The 20,453-nt window shown below is 42.7% G+C and overlaps 1 protein-coding gene across 1 annotated transcript; it reads left to right on the top strand.

Annotated features, from left to right (window-relative positions):
- The first annotated feature begins 3,154 nt into the window (after window positions 1-3,154).
- LOC147962083 (uncharacterized) lies at window positions 3,155-3,683 on the top strand. The gene is made up of 2 exons (XM_087532662.1): window positions 3,155-3,496; window positions 3,618-3,683. The coding sequence occupies exons 1-2, from the start codon at window positions 3,155-3,157 to the stop codon at window positions 3,681-3,683; spliced, it is 408 nt and encodes a 135-aa protein (XP_087388788.1).
- Window positions 3,684-20,453: the final 16,770 nt, after the last annotated feature.

The following is a 20,453-nucleotide window of genomic DNA, read 5'->3' on the forward strand; positions in this document are numbered from 1 at the left end:
TGGTGGGCTTGGGTGGTGTTGCTGTAGCACTAGGCCTCCAGTGCACAGTAATGCATTTTTTTACCTATTGTTTCGTATTTTAGTTTTGTACCGAAAGGACTTTTGTAAAATGATTAGCTTGCCACAATAATTATGTTGCAATAACTGGCACTGTCACAATAAGTTTGAGGGTTATTCGAATTCATTTGAAAATTGGTTTAATTATAAATGTTTAAAAGTTGTTTTGGTTCCACTTTAAAATAGGTTAGGGGCATTTCACTAATTCAAAATATGTTGGATAATTCATGACAATTAGTTAGGGAATATTTTCAACCTAGCCTACATTTTTTATTTTAATGTATGAAGGATTAATAACTTGACTTGTATTTGAATTTGAATTTGAGGTCGGTTTGAAACAAGTGAGGTTTAGCCAAAATTTTAATTATGATGACCTGGCATCATTAACAGGATTTTACTGTAGCTTAACTATCGGGGTGTCATAGGTACTAAAGGTCTAACCTATAGTACCAGTTGTGTCACCAACCGGCACTAAATAGTCTTAACCTATAGTCCCAGTTGGAGACACAAACCGGCACAATAGGGCAATTTTCAAACTCTACCCCCCCCCCCCCCCCCACGCGCGTGTATCGCCATTTCAGTTTTGAAAAAAACAAGTTAGGAAAATTTCAAAACTTAAATTTAAAAGTGTGATAAACAAGTAAAACGACTATATCTTTTGCATATGATGTCGAAAAAAATGTATAATATATCAAAATGTTCAGCACGAAAATCCGCATCTGATTTTGACAGCCTACGGCCTGTTTGCAAATTTTTAGAATCCTCAAATTCTAAAAGGAAAAAAAGATATGCTCAAATTTCAGTTTTTTGAATTTTGGTCAAACTGTGGTCAAACTACTTATTCAAGAAATATTAATGTTACTGAATAATTATTCAAGAATATTAGTGTTACTAAATAATTATTTCAGTTTTTTGAATATTGGTCAAATCTGGTCAAACTGTGGTCAAACTACTTATTTTAGAAATATTAGTGTTACTAAAATAATTACTTTTTTTAGAATAATAGTTTCAAACTCAAACGGTGAAACGTGTGACCTTATGCTCAAGCTAAACTCCTGAGGGTTAGTAGGATTGACCGCTTACATTTGTCAGGAAAACAACAAATGCAGACTTGGTAAGTAGGGGGAATAGAACTCCGAAGTTAAGCGTGCTCAGGCTGAGGTAGTGAGAAGATGGGTGACCGGCCGGGTAGTTAGATGATTTGGATTCAGTGATCCATACTTGAGCAGTTAAGAGGGGTAAACCTGTTGCATGGCAGAACTTTTTCAGACCATTTGTTCTGATTACCTGTCTTATTTTCCATGCCCACATGAATAGTGGAAGATTCCCAGCACATCTCTCTCCTCTCACCCGGTTTTACCACTCTCTCACACAAGCACTCTCTTTTGCATGCCCTCTCTCTCATATGCTGCTCTCTTTCACCTAAAAAAACAAAAACCTATCTCTGACACACAAGTTCTGTCTCTCTTGTTTAGAAAACTGGAGTGGAAAACGTAGAATATGCATGTCTCTGATGGACTCTTTCTCTCACTTCTTTTAAAAAACACTCCCGTCACACTCTCTCTGACTTGTCTCTGACAAGTTCTCTCCTGAATTTCTCACTGGCAAGTTCTCTCTCGGTAAAAAAAAATCTACACGCACTCTCTGTAGTTTTATGTGGCCTGTGTGCTACCTTACCTTTTTGTGTCTTAAGTCTGCAACAACTGAAGGGCACAGTCGAGACAGAACACATAGGACAAACATTGCACTGTTCCCTCTGTCAATCACGATTTAATCTCTGACGCACCAGTTGTTCTTGGAATAGATCTCGAGGAAAGCAGTAGAACATGGACGGGCTAGATAAGAGGGTGCAACGTGGGTGCACCAAACCTGGGTATAGAAAAGCCACTCTTCAGAAAATTGAAAATTGAAAATCAAAAAAATACATTTTTTCCAAAATTTTCATAAAAAAAAATCTTTAGTACCGGACCAACCGGTACTAAAGATCCCCATACCACACCGCGAGTTCACGCCACGTGGTGGGCCTTTAGTGGCGGTTCGTGCTGAACCGGTACAAAAGGGGGAGAGGGCTTTAGTCTCCACCCTTTAGTGTCAGTTGAAGAACCGGCACTAAAGGCCCTTACAAACCGGTAATAAAGCTCCGTTTTCTACTAGTGTTTGGATTGGTCTTCTCGTTGCCGCGGCGACTCTGGCATTGGTCTTCTCTTGACGTGCAGCGGCGGCGGACACGGCTTCGAGCTTGTGGTCCTACACGTGCCTCCGGTCCTTCCACTTGCCCGACTGCATGGCCCGCTGCTTGGCTGTCGATGGCTTCTTCTTGGGCGGCGCCAATGTCTTGCACGTGGCGCGGGTCTTTTCTTTGACGGAGACGAGGGGGCATGGCCGACGGCGGCGTCGAGGATCGGCTCATCGTCCATGGCGAGCGGTAGGTAGCGTGAGTAGGCGGGAGATATTTTGGGGAAAAGAGAGAATGAGGGTGGTTGTGCCGCCGACCGGCGGGCCTGGCGGATGAGTACGGGGCGTCGTGCACGTTCATTTTGTGTCCGCGCCAACGCAAATGAAGCCCAAATTTGGCTCGTGAATGGATATGCAAGCATACAAAAAGTAAACGTGTGTACGTTTAGGTCGGCACGTTGGATTGATATTTATGTCCATTTCAATCCAAACGGACACGCGAAAACGAAATGGATCGATGCATTAGAGTTGCTCTAACGGAGAGGGGCATTGTGTGCACGGCCCCACAGGACGCGTGTTGTCCCGTGGGTGCGAGCGGCGCAGTTTCCATCTGGTCAGCCGGCCAGAATCATTTACCTATTCTATTACTGTGTTTTTTTTCTATTTTTGTGTTTTAGAATTCCTGCAAATTAAAGAGACTAGTACGACTCTTCTTGCCAGAGAACAGAAGCGTCTTCGAATTCAGATCGATCGTCCATACCGACTCCGACACCGACTCGTACGTACTCGCCATGGATAAATATCCCAACGCCAAAGGGAAGTACGTACTGTACGAGCGAGCGAGCTAGAGCCAATCCACGGTACGCACGCACTTTCCATCGACCCACGGCCGGCGAGCATCTATTTCTCCAGCGCCGACTAGATGACGCACGGCCACCATCACATCTCCATGCCGGATTCTTCTTCGGCGACGATGCACAGCCACCACCATCATGCCTCCATGTCGGCATCGTCTCCGGCGATGAAGCACGGCCACCACCACCATCATCAACAACAACACGGTGGCGGTGGCCACCATCATCATCACCACGGCCGCCACCACCACCATCAAGACAGCCAGCAGCCGGCGGCGTATCCGGGGTTCCCTGTCCCGTACACGTACCCGTCTCCTAGCCAGGCGTCCATGACCATGGTTTGGGCGCCGGTCCTCGAGCCCACGCCGGACAACTGCGAGAACGACGCCCGCCTCTTCGGAGCCGTCATGGTATGTGCGCATGCTTCTTGCGTGGTTACAGCTTAGTCTATAATTCATTTCGGCAACAATGCATAGATTAATTTAACTATTAATATGATATATCGTGCTGTTGTTGTTTTTCGTGGTGCAGTGTGTGATCTGCTTTATAGTCATCGTGCTGCCCATCCTCCTCTACACATTCGTGGTTAACCGATAATATGGATCAACGGGAGCCTGGAGATTAGTAGTGTGTCCTTTTATGACATGGACGTGCATGGAGCCAGCAGATTGCTTAGTCAGCACTTGGGAGACGTCCTAGGAAGTATACTGTATTATCGTAGTAATACTAGTGGTGAGAGCGGCGGTAGAGCACACGAGCTCGCCTGCTCCCGCTACTTGTACCAATGGGACAAAGACGTGTTGGTATGCGTATTAAATGCAACAGTAGAGAGCAGAGAAAGATATGCAACGTCCAACACTATCAAACGGTGACGGCGCCGTCTGAAATGACGACACCACGGCAGTGCAAAATTCTAGCCTGGAAAGTAAAAAAAACCCATTGTCATGGATGTGTTTGTGTTTTTGTGTACGCCACATATAAAACTGTAAAAAAAAGAGATCATTTTGATGGTATACATCTATATGTATTGTGTACTTTTTCAGAATTTTGGGATGTGAATCTCAAAAAAGAAATTGATATGTGAAAGTACAATTTTAGAAATAAAAATGGGCTTGAAGGAACCCATCATACGGATGCCCTTTTCGTGGTGATTTTTTTTGTCGAACTTGGAGAGCTTTATTCAATAAAACCACGATGAATTCAGAAAGAATGTCCATCGTGTACTTGAACGGAAGTTTCATCGTGTATTAAAAAATGGTCATGATGAATTCAAAAAGGTTCATCATGCACTTTTTGTTCAATGGATATTTTCTAAAGCAATTTACGATCTATTAGAAAAATATTCATCACATTACAAGAAATATTCTAACTTGTTTAGAAAACTAATTCTATTTTTAAATGTGGGAACAAGTCTGTTTTAACATCATGATTAGTGCGTTTTTAAAATACGGGAACGCCATAAAATGGTAGTAACACTTTTCTGGAACAATGTTTATCGTGTTTTCAGAAAAGAGCACCATGATTTCAAAAAATCATCATGTTTTAAAAAATGTACCACATTTTTAAAAATATGAGAAGACTTTTATTTTTACATCATGATTAACGTGTTTTTAAAATATGGGAACACTACAAAAATGTTAATGGTATTTTTAGAAAATCACATCAAGATTAAAAAATATTCATCATTTTTAATGAAATGTTCATTTTTTAAACATGATAACACTTTTATATTTACATGATTTTTTTATAAATATAATATTTTTAATTGCTCAAAGATTAAGGTTGTAGTGCAACTAATACTTTCTAAAACACGATGTTATTTTGGGAAACAAATGAAACAATAATAATACACGATGAGTATTTTTAAAATATATGATGAATATATTTTCAAGTACACGATGAACATCCCGCTGCTGAGGGACGGCGGAGATGCATGGCGGCTGGATCTGGTCATCCTAGGTCGGATCCGGCGTGGCTTCGCCTAAGCGGGAGCGGTGCGAGATGAGCTACTGCGTGCAGCGTCCGCAACGGTTCCTTGGTTGAGCTGCGAGCTCCGAAGGGCAACGTGGTTGGGGATCAAATGGTGGACGGTGCAGTGTGGGAGTGTGTGTGCTGGGAGGCGCATGCGCGCAAGGGGCTGGGCGCTCTCCTGTTGCTCTGTTGGCCGGGTGGTGCAGCTGGGTGTGTGGGTCTGGTGAGGTGGCTCTGGTCCCCTAGGTAGGGTTGGTGTGTACGAGCAGAGCAGCCTCGAGTGTCGACTGCGGTTGCTCGGGTGATGAAGATGGTGGCTCGCCTGGTGTGGGGCCTCGGGGTCGGTGTGTGGAGTTTTCGCGTGTACGTCGGACTGGGGACTCCAGAGATGGTTGTAGGGTGTCGGCTCCGGTTTCTTAGGGGGCAGAGCAGGTGGCTCGACTGCTGCGCGGCCTCAGGTCGGCTTGAATGCCGGAGCGGCGGCTTTAGTTTTTGTTTTAGGGTGTCGGCTACGGGTTGCTAGAGTGACGAAGTCAGTGGTTCGCCTAGTGTGTGGCCTCGCGGTCGGCGTGTGTTGATGGTGCCATGTTGTTGGTTTGTTGTAACGGTTTTCACCCGGGTTTTCGTTAATAATCAGGCAACTCTTTTCTACACTTTAACGAATCGAGCCCTAAGGGACCTCGTTTTAAAAAAACAAAACATTTAACGAATTTTCCAATACACAACTAATATTATGAACATGTGTATAAGGACCATTTTTTATTATACATGAATATTCTTGTAGAAAAAGTGTTCCCATACCGTGGAAGTACATAGCTACACTCTCCTGAGGCTATGACTCGGCGGCGACCACATGACGGAGCTGGACGTGAAGTCCTCTAGCAACCTAACGACGTTACAACGCTTGGTGGGCCAATAAATGCATTACAGCAGCGTACTATGTCCCACCAGCATTTGGCGTGTCAGATCTTTGTGGCGTGTACGGCGTAGGATACCATGAGCAGGCGAGGACGTGCACTCCTTTGAATTTTCGTACTAGTGGTAGTTTAATTTGAGCAGGCCAAATTAACTTGTTGGTAGCCATGTGAGGATTGCTAGAACATGTGCAGTACTTTGACTATTATTATGGTGGAGCAATTTCAATTTATGCGCCAGCGTTCACGATCGTCGCAGACATCTCACTCCCTCACTATAATTATCTTACCCGACAAGAACGAAAACCAAAACTTTTGATTTTACTCCAATCTATTCATTCACTAGTTTTCTTGTTGGAATACAAAATTTCCACCTGGATATGAGGTACACTTTTGCACACCTGTCTTAACAATGTCTCATGAACCCTAAATTGACTTAAAAAGCAAATACACATTTTCTCTCTCTAATCATCTACGCACGGTTTCCAAACACAAACAAAGGCTCACACGCGAGGGCACTACCAGTACAGCACTTGGGAGAGGTGTATAATGTGGATTAGAAAGATTTTAAGTTCTGGGTATTCCTCCATCTCACTCAGTGGACTCTCTGGAAAACAATTTCATTACAAGAGGGGAGTGAGACAACGATCAGACCCTCTCTCTCCTTGCATATTTGTGCTAGCTGCTAATTCATCTATATTACTATTAAACAAGAAAACTTATTCGGAGGGACGAAAACTCTGGCGTCTCACGCCCGCAGAAACAACCCAGGCCCGCACAAGGGAAACAATTAACAACCCACTTCCAATTTACACGGAGAGTCATATACGGAAACAAATGTGCTAACTTTGCGGTAATCAATCTAGGCGTCCAGCTTACGTGCGCCGGCGCTGCCGTGCGTAGCCGCCGAGGCACCAGACGATGGCTGTGACGACGAGCTCACCGAGCCACCCGGCGACGGCCACGACGATGCGCTCTTCCCCAACATAGGTGCAGCCGCACAGGCGCCCTGCCACGGCCGCGACGACGTGTTGTTCCCCAGCACAGGTGCAGCTGCGCAGGCGCCCTGTCATGGCCGCAACGGCGCGCTCTTTGCCGGCACAGGTGCAGCCGCACAGGCGCCCTGCCATGGTCGCGACGATGCGCTCTTCGCCGGCACATGTGTATGCTCTTCTCTGATCTGAAGTTCGAAAGGCTTTTACACGCCACTGCCGCCAAGACATCGTTAGGCTAGAAGACGCCTCCGCCCAGACTGTCCCGTGCCATCACCACACTACTCACCCAGCGACGTTGGCGTGGTCGAACTGCTCCGCAGATGCATGCTCCATTGTCATGAAAAACAAGAGCAATTACACAAGGAAAGTGTAGGAACTGGTGACTTATGGCATGACCATATGCTAACTGTTAAATTGTGATCCAAATTATACCGTGTTGGACTAAACGTAGTACAACTAGTGTGGGCCTTTGCGTTGACGTCGACGCGTATGAGTATAACTCGTTTACTTGTCCTCCAAGGACTCTCATGTATTGCCCTCTTATATACCTTATGTAGTCGCACCTCAGATGGTCTGTCGTCTCGTGCTTGTAATACTCCTTCTCATAGTGATTGCGCTTTCGTGCGTCCGTAATTTTCTTCCGCAAAGGTTTTCACGTAAAAATCCGTGTCTCTTTGTCTCGTTTTATTCTCGTTATTATCTAACAAGTGATATACAGAGCTGAGATTACAGATACGAGATTTGAGACAGGAGATTAGGGTTCTGTCGTGCGCGCCGCCGCATGCATCTTGAGGCGATCCGCCGATTCGAAGCCGCATCGTTTTCTGCTGCAGCCGCAAGTCGCCGAGACCGACAGTTTTTTGCCCCTGATCCGATTCCTAATCGAGCTGTCGTCCGTGGCCAACGTCAGCTTCTGCCGCTCCGTCGCGTCAAACAAGTCGCCGAGTTGCCACTGTTGCTCCGTACGCAGCGCTCCGTGTGCTGCTCCCGCGTACAGGATCAAGTCAAGTCCCGAGGCCTATCCGCCGAGTCGCTGCAACTCCACGTGAAGGCTAAATCAAGCAGTCGATTGCTACTACTATTAGTACTTTTACTAGTAGTCCTACTCCTGTTCATCACATGAAGCCATCTACTATCAGTTTTTTGTCCTGCCTCAGTACGGCCACCAGCGAACTACCAGGTGCTATTTCTTCTGGTTCTTGGCCCGCAATATTAATTCTGTGAAGAATTATTTCTTTCGACTTGTACTACTTTGTGCACACAGATTTATCTACTCATGGCATCCATGAAGTACGACTTTCCGCTGCTGGATCATGACACAAGGTTTACCCTATGGCAAGTCAAGATGCGGGCGTTGTTGGCACAGGCCGACTATGATGTAGCACTGGATAGTTTTGGGAAGAACCGAATTGAGGACTGGACTACTGAGGAGAAAAGAATTAATTGTAAGGCTTTATCACAAATTCAACTTCATTTGCATAATAATATTTTGCAGGAAGTTTTGAGCGAGAAAACTGCCGCCGCTCTATGGTTAAAGCTGGAAGGGATTTGCATGACTAAAGATCTCACCAGCAAGATGCATCTGAAGCAAAAAATTATTCCTGCACAGGTTACCCGATGGAGGTAATGTTTTGAATCATATTTCGGAATTTAAAGAGATCATATCTGATCTAGCTGCAATGGATGTTAAGTATGAAGAGGAAGATACTGCTTTAATGTTACTTTGTTCACTGCCAAGTTCTTATACCAATTTTAGAGACACCATATTATATAGTCGTGATACTCTCACACTTAATGAAGTTTATGAAACTTTGAACTCTAAGGAGAAGATGAAATTAATGGTGCCTCATGATGGTTCGAGTTCATCCCAAGCCGAGGGATTATCTGTTCGTGGCAGGACAAAGGAAAAGAACTCCAATAATGAAAACAGAGGCAAAAGTAAGAACGGCTACAGGGGCCGGTCGCAATCCAGAGACAAGAAGTATTGCAGGTATTGCAAGAGAGACGGGCATGACATCTCAGAGTGTTTCAAGTTGCAGAATAAGGAAAAGAGGAAAGGTAACAAACAAGGTGAAAATTCTGCTAACGTTACTCGTGATGATAGTTCCGATGATGCTCGTGTCGTTATTGTTGGATGTGCTGAGACCAATGATGAGCGGGTACTTGATACTGCATGCACTTTTCATATGTGTCCACATAGAGATTGGTTTAATACTTTTGATTCCACTACATCTGTTGGTTCCGTTTTGGGTTTTGATAATTCACCATGCAAGATTGAAGGCATAGGTTCTATTCGAATCAAGATGTTTGATGGCATAATCAGAACTTTGACAGATGTTCGGTATATTCCGAAGATGAAGAGAAATCTTATCTCTGTTAGTGCCCTTGATGCAAAGGGGTACAAGTATTCAGGTCGAGATAGTGTTTTGAAGGTCATCAAAGGCTCCCTTGTTGTGATGAAAGGTGACTTAAGTTCGACCAATGGTCTTTACTACCTTCGAGGTTCTACCGTTTCAGGTAACGCTACTCCAGTTATTTCAAAGAATTCTGATTGTGATGCTGCTAACCTTTGGCATATGCGTCTTGGACATATGAGTGAACTTGGTTTGGCAGAGTTAAATAAGAGATGTCTTCTTGATGTATATGAACCTAGTAAACTGAAATTTTGTGAGCATTGTATCTTCGGCAAACACAAGAGGGTGAAGTTCAATACTTCGACTCATACAACCGAAGGTATTCTTGATTATGTGCATTCTGATTTATGGGGACCATCTCGCAGAAAGTCACTAGGTGGTGCTAGTTACATGCTGACTATAATTGATGATTATTCGAGAAAAGTTTGGCCTTATTTCTTGAATCATAAATATGAAGCATTCTCAGTATTTAAGGAGTGGAAGATTATGATTGAAAGACAAACTGAAAAGAAGGTAAGGATACTTCGCACTATAATGGTATGGAATTCTGTTCTAAGCAATTTAAGAATTATTGCAAGTCTGAAGGCATTGTCAGACACTACACCGTTCCTTATACTCCTCAACAAAACGGTGTTGCTGAGCGCATGAACAGGACCATTATTTCCAGAGCCCGTTGCATGTTGTCCAATGCAGGTTTGCATAGGCGTTTTTGGGCTGAGGCCGCTTCCACTGCTTGTTATCTCATTAATCGTTCACTATCTATTGCTCTTAATAAGAAAACTCCAATTGAGGTATGGTCTGGTTCACCTGCTAATTACTCACAGTTGAAAGTTTTTGGTTGCACTGCTTATGCTCATGTTGATAATGGAAAATTGGAGCCTAGGGCTGTTAAGTGCATCTTTCTTGGTTATAAGTCTGGTGTTAAAGGTTTTAAATTGTGGAATCCTGAAATCCAGAAGGTTTTTATTAGCAGAAATGTTATCTTTAATGAATCTGCTATGTTACATGATGTTTCATCTACTAATGTTCCCATTGAGAGTGAACAGCAGCCTCCTATTCAATGGCCTACTGTTCAGGTGGAGCATGTTATTGATTCAGGTGATACATCTCGTAATGAAATTGTTGATGCACATGATGAAACCGTCGTTAATGATGATCATGTCACTCCCACTCCAAATCAGCCTATTGTTCCACCCAGTTGGAATCTTGCACGTGACAGAGTTAGACGGGGTATTAATAAACCAGACAGGTTAATTGAACAGTGCAATATTGTTTCTTTTGCTTTATCTGTTGCAGAAGAAATTGAAGGTAATTCTGAGCCTTCTTCATATTCCGAGGCTATTATTTCTGGTGATAGTAATAAGTGGATGACCGCTATGCATGATGAGATGGAATCACTTGAAAAGAATGGCACTTGGGATTTAGTAAAATTACCTAGAGAGAAGAAACCTATTCGTTGCAAGTGGGTTTTCAAAAGGAAAGAAGGTGTTTCTCCAAATGATGAGACAACATATAAAGTAAGGTTAGTTGCTAAAGGTTACAGTCAGATTCAAGGTATTGACTATAACGAAGTCTTTTCTCTTGTTGTGAAGCATAGCTCTATTCGCACTTTACTCAGTATTATTGCCATGCATGATCTTGAGCTTGAACAACTAGATGTTAAAACTGCATTCTTACATGGATAATTAGAAGAGGACATTTATATGGAACAACCTGAAGGTTTTGTTATTCCTGGAAAAGAAAAGCTTGTCTGTAAGTTAAAGAAATCTCTGTATGGATTGAAGCAATCCCCTAGACAGTGGTACAAGAGATTTGACACCTTTATGCTCTCTCAAGGTTTCAAAAGGTCTAATTATGATAGTTGTGTTTATTTGAAAACTGTCAATGGTTCAACTATTTATTTGCTCCTTTATGTTGATGATATGCTTATTGCTGCAAAGAGTATGTCAGAGATTAATGAACTAAAGAAGCAATTGAGTAATTAATTTGAGATGAAGGATTTGGGTGCAGCAAAGAAAATACTTGGCATGGAAATATCCAGAGATAGACCATCTGGCAAAGTGTATCTCAGTCAGAAGGGATATACTGATAAAGTTCTTCGTCGTTTTAATATGCATAATGCCAAGCCGGTGAGTACTCCGTTAGCTGCACACTTCAAATTATCATCAGCTTTATGTCCTAAGTCAGATGCAGATATTGAGTACATGTCTAGAGTACCCTATTCGAGTGCAGTTGGTTCACTTATGTATGCCATGGTTTGTTCTCGTCCGGATTTATCATATGCATTGAGTGTTGTCAGTAGATACATGGCTAATCCTGGAAAAGAGCATTGGAAAGCAGTTCAGTGGATCTTCAGATACCTGCGTGGTACTTCTAATGCTTATTTACAGTTTGGGAAAACTAGAGATGGACTTGTTGGTTTGTTGATTCTGATTTTGCTGGTGATTTCGATAAGAGAAGATCACTCACAGGTGAAAGAACATACGGTGCCCCCATGTTTGGTTTTGGTAATTGATGACAATCTCTATGGACTAATGGTTGCCTTGAGTTATATTTGAAGGTTTTGTCCATAGGCTTTTCTTGGAGTACATGTGTTGGTTTCAAGGAGAGTTTGTGTCGACCAAGGTGCTATTCAAGGAATTACCTAAAGATTGGTCTTGTGACAGGTCGATCAAGACTAAGTTAAAGAGTGAATCAAGTTGATCAACCCACAAAGCATAGAAGATATACCGAGAGGGATCAAGTGATCCCATGGTATGGTAAGCATTGTCAATTACGCTTTGTGTACTAACCCATGGTCTTTGTGAGGGTTCTTTGTGGGGTTAGGTTGCGGTCTGCAAGTTCAAGTGGAGCACCACGAAGAGATCAAATGCTTGAAGCTTGCTGTCCTTTGTGGTGACAATGGACCTGTGAAGATGTGCGGAAGAGTAGCTCACCCATAGTAGAGTATGGGGGAGCAATCAACTAGTCTTCATCGAGTCAACACAATCAAGAAAGGTTGCGGTGTGCAAGTTCAAGTGGAGCATCACGAAGAGATCAAATGCTTGAAGCTTGCCGTCCTTTGTGGTGACAATGGACTTGTGAAGATGTGCGGAAGAAAGGCTCACCCATAGTGGAGTATGGGGGAGCAATCAACCAGTCTTCATCGAGCCAACACAATCAAGAAAGGTGGTCCAACTTGAGGAAGTCAATATCGTCATCATCCAGCTCAAGTGGACCATGTGCAAGGCAAAGGTTTGCCCTTGATAGGTTTTCTATTTTACCGGTCTCATGATGGTAGTTGGGAAACCGGGTTATAGGATCGATTGCCGTACTATCAAGGGGGGCTCTCGCTGAGTAGCTTGATCGTATCGTTCGTAGAGAGCTCAAACCATTGCATCCTTGCATCATCTTTCTGGGTTCTTGTTTGGTTCTCTTTGTGAATCTTAGAGCTTATGGTCATCTTGATGACAAGCTTGAGTTCATCGAAAACGGAGTTCGCATGCCTCTTCTATGATGTTTTCGATGTTGGAGGTTTTGCCGGTTCTTCTCGGTTGGAGGTTTCACTCCTCTTTTTGTTAGGCATACCTCCCCTGCCTCTTCTTACTAACCAGTCGCTGTTTTGATGCTACTCGTCGTCTTGTTTCCAACAAGCTTGAGTTTGCTCAATTCGGAGCTCATATGCAGAAGTTATGGCAGTTCTGATTTTCTTGAGTGTGGTTTTTGTCAGGGTCCCAGCGGTAGTACCGTGGTACCCAGCGGTAGTACCGCTGAGGAGTCACAAGCGGCAGTACCGCTCCGCAGCGGTAGTACCGGCGGTGACTCCGCAGCGGTACTACCGTTGGCTTACCAGGTCCCTACCGCGTCGATTCGAGGGGTCTTTTTCTGTGTCGGATTGTGCGGTACCTCGCTGTGGCAGTAGTGCGGCAGTACCGCTCCTTAGCGGCAGTACCGCCCTTCCTCCGCAGTAGTACCGCCCGGTTCCCTCTTTCCCTTTACCCTTTGTTCTGTGCGGCAGTACCGCCGAAGGGTGCGGTAGTACCGCCTAACCCAGCGGTAGTACCTGTGTCTCCTACGGTACTACCGCCCCAAGGTTCATGTTTTGTTGCTCCTTTTCCCTGTTTCTTCTGCCTGAGCGGTAGTACCGCTCATGGAGCGGTAGTACCGCTCGTGTGCGGGCTGAGCACATAACGGTTGGATTTTCCCCTCCTATAAAAGGGGGTCTTCTTCCCCATTGAACCTTATCCTTTGAGCTCGTGTTCTTCCCCCATTGTTGACCTTCTTCGAGCTTGCTAACTCTCAATCCCTACATGGATTCTTGCTAGTTTTTGAGGGAGAAGAGAGAGGAGATCTAGATCCACATTTCCACCAATCACTTTCTCCTCTATGTGAGGGGAACCCCTTGGATCTAGATCTTGGAGTTCTTGGTGTTCTCTTTCTTGTTCTTCCTCTCATTTTCCTCCCTAGCATTAGTTGCTTCAGTGGGATTTGAGAGAGAAGGACTTGGGCACTCCGTGTGCCCTTGCCATTGCATTTGGTGCATCGGTTTGAGTTCTCCACGTGATACGTGGAAGTTACAAGTTGAGAAGCTTATTACTCTTGGGTGCTTGGTACCCTTGAGCTTGTTCCTCTTGGGTGCTTGGGCGCCCTAGACGGTTGTTGGTGTTCGGAGCTCAATCATTGTGGTGCAAAGCTCCGGGCAAGCGTCGGGGTCTCCAATTAGGTTGGGGAGATCGCCCCGAGCAATTTGACGGGTACCGGTGACCGCCCCCAAGGGTTGCCAAAGTGTACGGGTTCGGTGACCGCCCCCAAGGGTTGCCATTTGTACGGGTTCGGTGACCGCCCTCAAGGGTCCCTTAGTGGAATCACGGCATCTTGCATTGTGCGAGAGCGTGAGAAGATTACGGTGGCCCTAGTGGCTTCTTGGAGAGTATTGTGCCTCCACACCGCTCCAAACGGAGATTAGCATCCGCAAGGGTGTGAACTTCGGGATACATCGTCGTCTCCTCGTGCCTCGGTTATCTCTTACCCGAGCCCTTTACTTATGCACTTTACTTTGTGATAGCTTTATTGTTTCTTGCCATATATCTTGCTATCACACAGTTGCTTATCTTTCTTAGCATTAGTTGTTGGTGCACATAGGTGAGCCTAGTTGTTTTAGGTTTTGTGCTTGGCAAATTAACCGCTAGGTTTATTCCGCATTTGTTCAAGCCTAAACCGTAATTATTTTAAAACGCCTATTCACCCCCCCTCTAGGCGACATCCACGATCTTTCAATTGGTATCAGAGCCTTGTCTCTCTTTGTTAGGCTTAACCTCCTAGAGAGTAAAGATGTCGACTAGGGGATTAGGATTCTCTGACACTCTTAGTTTCGATGGCACAAATTTTGATGTTTGGGTAATTCGCATGCTTAATCTCTTTTGGGTCATGGACCCAAATTTAGAGCGAATTGTAGATATGGGTTTTTCTCCTCCAAAGGATCCCCAAAGATTATCTTTAGAGGATGAGAAAAACTCTTATCTCAATGCTCAAGCTTCTAATGTGCTTTTCAATGCTTTGAGCAATGTAGTTATATTTCAACTCATGCCGTTCCGTGATGCTCATGAGTTGTGGACGAAGCTTCAAGATAAATATGGAGTGTCCTAGATTTGTGGGGATGATTGTTCTCTCTCCACCTCTGGTCGTATAGTCTTCTCAACTTCTTCTACTTCACCTACATGTGGATTGCCACAAGGTAATGTTATGGTGAGTAGTGTTGGTCATTGCAATGATGATAGTGTGCTTACCGTTGATGACTCTTCATCACTATCTTGTTGCAATACTCCATCTTTGTACTTTAGCACTTCGAGCACTCCAAATGTCTCACATGCTTGTGTTGATAGTTCTTGCATATCATGTAGAAATTGCTTGACTAAATCTCATGATGATATGCTTGCTATGCCTTGTTGCCATGATAAAAATGTATCTATTTCCTCGATTTGTTGTGCTAACAATGTAGAGGAAACCCAACACTCCATGGAACAAGATGTGGTTTTAAATGGTGCTTCAAGGGATCCTACATCATCATTTATTGCTTTTTGCCTTATGGCTAAGGCTTCAAAGGTATCTCCTACTTTGAAACCCAATATGTCTCTTGATGATGATGTTGATGCTAATGATGATGAGGATAATGATGAAGAGAATGATAATGTTGCCTCCTTAAAAATTAAGGGGGAAATAGTTTTTAAAGCTCTTCATAAATATAAAATTGCTCGTTCCAACTTCATGGAAATCATGTCCATTGCCATTGAGGGCAAGAAGTATATTGATGAGTTGGAATCTCGTCTTGAGGAGCATGAGGTCACCATTGATAAAATGGAAGGTTATGAGCATGATTACGCTAATGAAATTGTGGACCTCTCTCAAGCTCTTGAACTTGAACAAACCACCAAGGAATCTCTTGAGGAGACTTTTGCTCTAGAATTATCTAGAGTGAGGGAATCTCGTGATAGAGCTCTTGAGGTGGCCAATGATTTTGAAACTAAAAATGAGGAGCTTGAAGTTGCGCATGCTAAACTCCTTGAGGACTTTGGGCACCTCGAAAATGGCTCAAGGGTCATTAAGAGTGAGCTCATCAAACTCACCGAGTCTCATGCTCAACTTAAAGCTTCATATTCTAAAGAGCTTGCCAAGTTGTCTTCTCCTCTTGTTGCTAATGATGATGCTTGTGCTACTAACTCTATCTCTTGTGAAGCATCCATATTGAAGGAGAATGTTGAGCTAAGGGCTCAACTTGAGTTGCTATCTAGCAATTATGGAATGTTGGAAGAAAATCATGTAAAGCTCACAAGCTCTCATGATGATCTTCTAGTATCCCATAATGTGCTAAAATTAGCTCATGAGGCCATGCTTGCTAAGGTAACATCTAGTGAGCCTCATGTGGATACTAGCACTACTTCTAGTCAAAATGCTATATTGCCAGGTGCTAGTCCTTGTAATTCATCTACTCACAATGTTGGTACATCTTGTGATGAATTGCTTTTCTTGCCTTGTTGCTCTAACGATGAAGCTTATACTTCCTCTAGTACTTGTGTTTAGACTAACCATGTAGAGGAAATCAAAGAGCTCAAGGCCCAAGTCACTTCTTTGAAGAAAGACTTGGAAAAGAGTCATGAAGGGAAATCCACACTCAACAATATCTTGAGTGTGCAAAAATCCCCCAATGACAAAGGTGGACTTGGATTCAACTCCAATAAGAAGAAGAAGTCCAAGATGATCAAGAACAAGGGCCAAGAACAAGTCAAGAATTCGGCCAAGATTATTTGCTTCAAGTGCAAAGTAGAAGGGCATCATGTTAGATCTTGCCCATTGAAGAAGAAGCCCATTAGTGACAAGCAACAAGGGAAGCGGCCACAAGTTCACTCTCATTCTCAACCTCAAGTTGAAGAAAGGCCTCTTCCCAAGAAGACTCAAGCTAATGCTTCTCAAATTGAGAAATCAAGTGAGAAGAAAGTGAAGAGTAGACATTGCTACCTATGTCGTGAGAAAGGTCACCTCGCTTCCTCATGCACTAGTGGTAACTTATCCAACTCAATTATTATTGATGATGTCTATTCTCTTGGGAAGGATAAGGTTGGCAATGTGTTCGCCAAATTTGTTGGTGCTCAAAGTGGTGTCAAGAAAAGAACCATTTGGGTAGCCAAGCCTATTGTGACTAACCTCTTAGGACCCAACTTGGTTGGGGACCAACTATCTCATACTTGATCAATAGGTGTTGTTGGAGGTCACTTGGAGACTTGGCTACATTATGAAGAATTAAGGGGACTTCATCATTCTTATTGTCTCAAGCCAAGTCATTCGGATTATCAAGTTTCTATCTTAATTCCAATGTTCCTCCTTGCGGTAACTCGTGCTTAAAATTGTTTACATTGAAAGTTACTTGCCCCTTTGCATGTTTGGTTTTGTTCCTTGCATGTGTTTGTATATGTTGTACTTCCAACTTGATTATCTTGAGCAATCAAGTATGTGTGTGTTGGTTTGCACATCATGTACATGTGTGTCGTTAGTTGAGCCTTTGTGCATCTTGGTCATATCTTAGTTGGCTCTTGTGAGAGATTAATGGAATATCCCATTATGGGGGAGTGATGTGCTTCGTGCACCTCACAATCCTATATATGTGTGTACATGAGTAATACCATCTAGTATTGATATTTCAAGATTATCTAGTCGTTATGTGGTATGTCTTCTCATGAGAAATTCAAATTCTAAATAGTCCATTAATTATCTCTTGTTGGATCCTTTAATTGCCTCTTGTCTATCTTTAATTGGTATCACATTATGGGGGAGTAATATGCTACGTGTATATTACTAGCCTAGAAAATGTGTACATTTGAGATATTGTCATCTAGAGTTAATATTGTAAATTATCTTGTCCCTAGGTGGCATGCTAGCTCTACAAGTTGCAATTTGCTTGTTGTTTGGTGTGAAGATGATGTCGGATATCCTTGCTATCTACCACCGGGAACTATTTCCATTTACTTCTTGTCTTTTGACAATTGGTACTCACTTTTGTGGTAGAATTTATTGATCATCTTTACATTGGCTTTTGCTTTTTATTTGCCCTTTCTCTTGCCAAGGTTTGTATCAACTCCCTTTGTCTTCCATACCACTTGTGGATCTTGTGTATTTCTTGATCTTGTCCAGTGTTTTATAGATATAGTGAAAGTGGTGATCCCACCTTGTGCATTTTGTATTCAAATGCAAATTCTCTATAATGCACTAGTCTTGGGGGAGCTATCCTATTTTCTATAAAACACTCATCTTGCGATCCTTATCAAGTGTGTGTTGGTGGAAGGCAAGCCGTTTTCGTTTTGGTACTTTATGCCATCATGAAACTTTGTAGAGATCTTGGTTTGTTTGGAACCATCCTCTCTTTTGGGAGTTTGATGTCTCTTATTTGAGTATATCAATGGATATCTCATTCCTTGTTGTATCCATTATGGATATCCTCCAAGTGATGATTTATTCATTTGGTATCTTTTCTTCGCTTGGTATTTCTTTGTCTTTTGGTCTCGGTTCTTGAAAGTCTTGAGCATGCATATTTACTTCTTGTAGTTTCTTTGGCATGCTTTCTTTCTTTGACCCAATATATAGGGGAAACTCCACCAAGTCTCAAATTGGATGAGATGTGCATGAAATTCAGTTTCATATCTATATGCACATATTTATGTGGAGTTTGTCCTATGTGTTGTTGGTTCTCTAACTCTTTGGTCCCAATGAGTTTGGGTACCATTTTGTTTGTGTTGTTGTTCTAGGAACAAGTGGAGATGCATTGGATGCTCGGCTCACTCACAAGGAAGGAGTTGTCACCATGTGCTTATTGGAGTCAAGCTAGGATTATCAATGAACTACTTTGTACCTTCAATTGGTATCTACTACATCCTTCCAATGTTATCTCGGTAACAAGTATCTTCATATACTTCATGCACATTTCTTGCATCAACCTTGTGTAGGTTGTATCATGGCATGTTATCCATTCTTTTTTGTGATACTTGTTTCCTTTCTCAAAGCATCCCAACAATGATCTCATGTTGCTAGTTGCGATGTCTTTGATGGTTGTGTAGTAGGAATTCATTTATATACAATAAGACCTTATCTAGCTATGTGCTATGTTTTCAAGCAAATATCTTATCGGTATATTTATGATTTCCTTGTGGATATCTTGTTCCTCGTGTTGCAACTATTTCGGGTGTACATCCTTCTTTGTAGATATATATATCATCATGAGTTCGTCTACCTAGAATCTTATACACTTGAGAAAAGTTGCATATCTAGTTGATATCCTTTCTTTCACGTCCACCTTGTTTTTCTTATGTTATTTCTTTGGTGGCTCCGTGAAAGCTTTTGCCTTGAGTGCGTGTCTTATCTTGTTGCATCTTGATGCACTCTTGTGTGGTGAAGATTACTTTCCTCATACTTATCTTTACGAGGCTCTTGCCATCTTAATTGGTATCCCTCGTCTTGATGAGGCTTTCATCTTCTATCTTTACCGCGGGTTGTCACAAGCATAGGTTCTCTATATGCTTATTAGTAAGCTTGTGAACCCATTTGCTAGTTGTGTGTGGGAATGATAGGCCTTGCACCGTGTGCCTCATTTTTTCAAGACTTTATTGATGCTTAATGCTCATCCGTACATTAGTCTTCTCAAGTGCATTGCCTTGACTCTCACACATCATTTTGGTTGAGCCCATTCTTAAGTTGCCTCTTTCACTTGTTGCTCAACCATGTGTTAGTTGCAAGTACTAGGCTTAGTTTCCTATATGCTCACTTGCTCTTGTTGTAAGTTTCTATTGATTTTGGGGGAGCTATGATCATATTTTGTGCACTTTGTATCCAAATACAAAAATTCTTGTTGTTCACAAATCATGGGGAGCTTCTCTAGTTTCTTTAGAACATTCCTCTGCTCATATCATAATATCTTTCTTTCTTGTGGCTCGTAGGATCATTGGCCTAGTTGGTTCAATTGGTATCTTTTGATAGCTTGCTTCAATTGGTATCTTTTGATTGCTTGATTGCTTGTGTCTCTCTTTGTTATGTCTTTGTGGCATATCTTTCTTTTGCAATCTTTGGGCCTCAATATAGTTTGTCTTCCTCCAAGTATTTACCGTTGGATATGTGTATTGCATTCCACTCTCTTGTTGAGAAATACACAACTTATGGAGGAACTCAATCTATATTGGCCTTCTAAGCTTTTCGCCCATTTTGGCAATCAATGCCAATGGGGGAGAAGTTTCAGAGAGTTTTGTGGAGTTTTTAGAGAGTTTTGTGGAGAAGTCTTTAGAGTTTTCTCCTTGCTTTGGTTTTGTTCCTAAGCATTTGCATCTCATACGCATGCATTATTGGTTGTTGCATTGCATGGTGATGCATAATTCCTTGTATTAAACTCTCTTGAAAGTGATTGTCATCAATTACCAAAATGGGGGAGATTGAAAGAACATGTGGTGCCCCCATGTTTGGTTTTGGTAATTGATGACAATCTCTTTGGACTAATGGTTGCCTTGAGTTATATTTGAAGGTTTTGTCCATAGGCTTTTCTTGGAGTACATGTGTTGGTTT

The sequence above is a fragment of the Triticum urartu genome, chromosome 7A, assembly GCF_056163025.1.
Source record: "Triticum urartu cultivar PI428250 chromosome 7A, HENAU_Tu73, whole genome shotgun sequence".
Classification (NCBI taxonomy): Eukaryota; Viridiplantae; Streptophyta; class Magnoliopsida; order Poales; family Poaceae; genus Triticum; species Triticum urartu.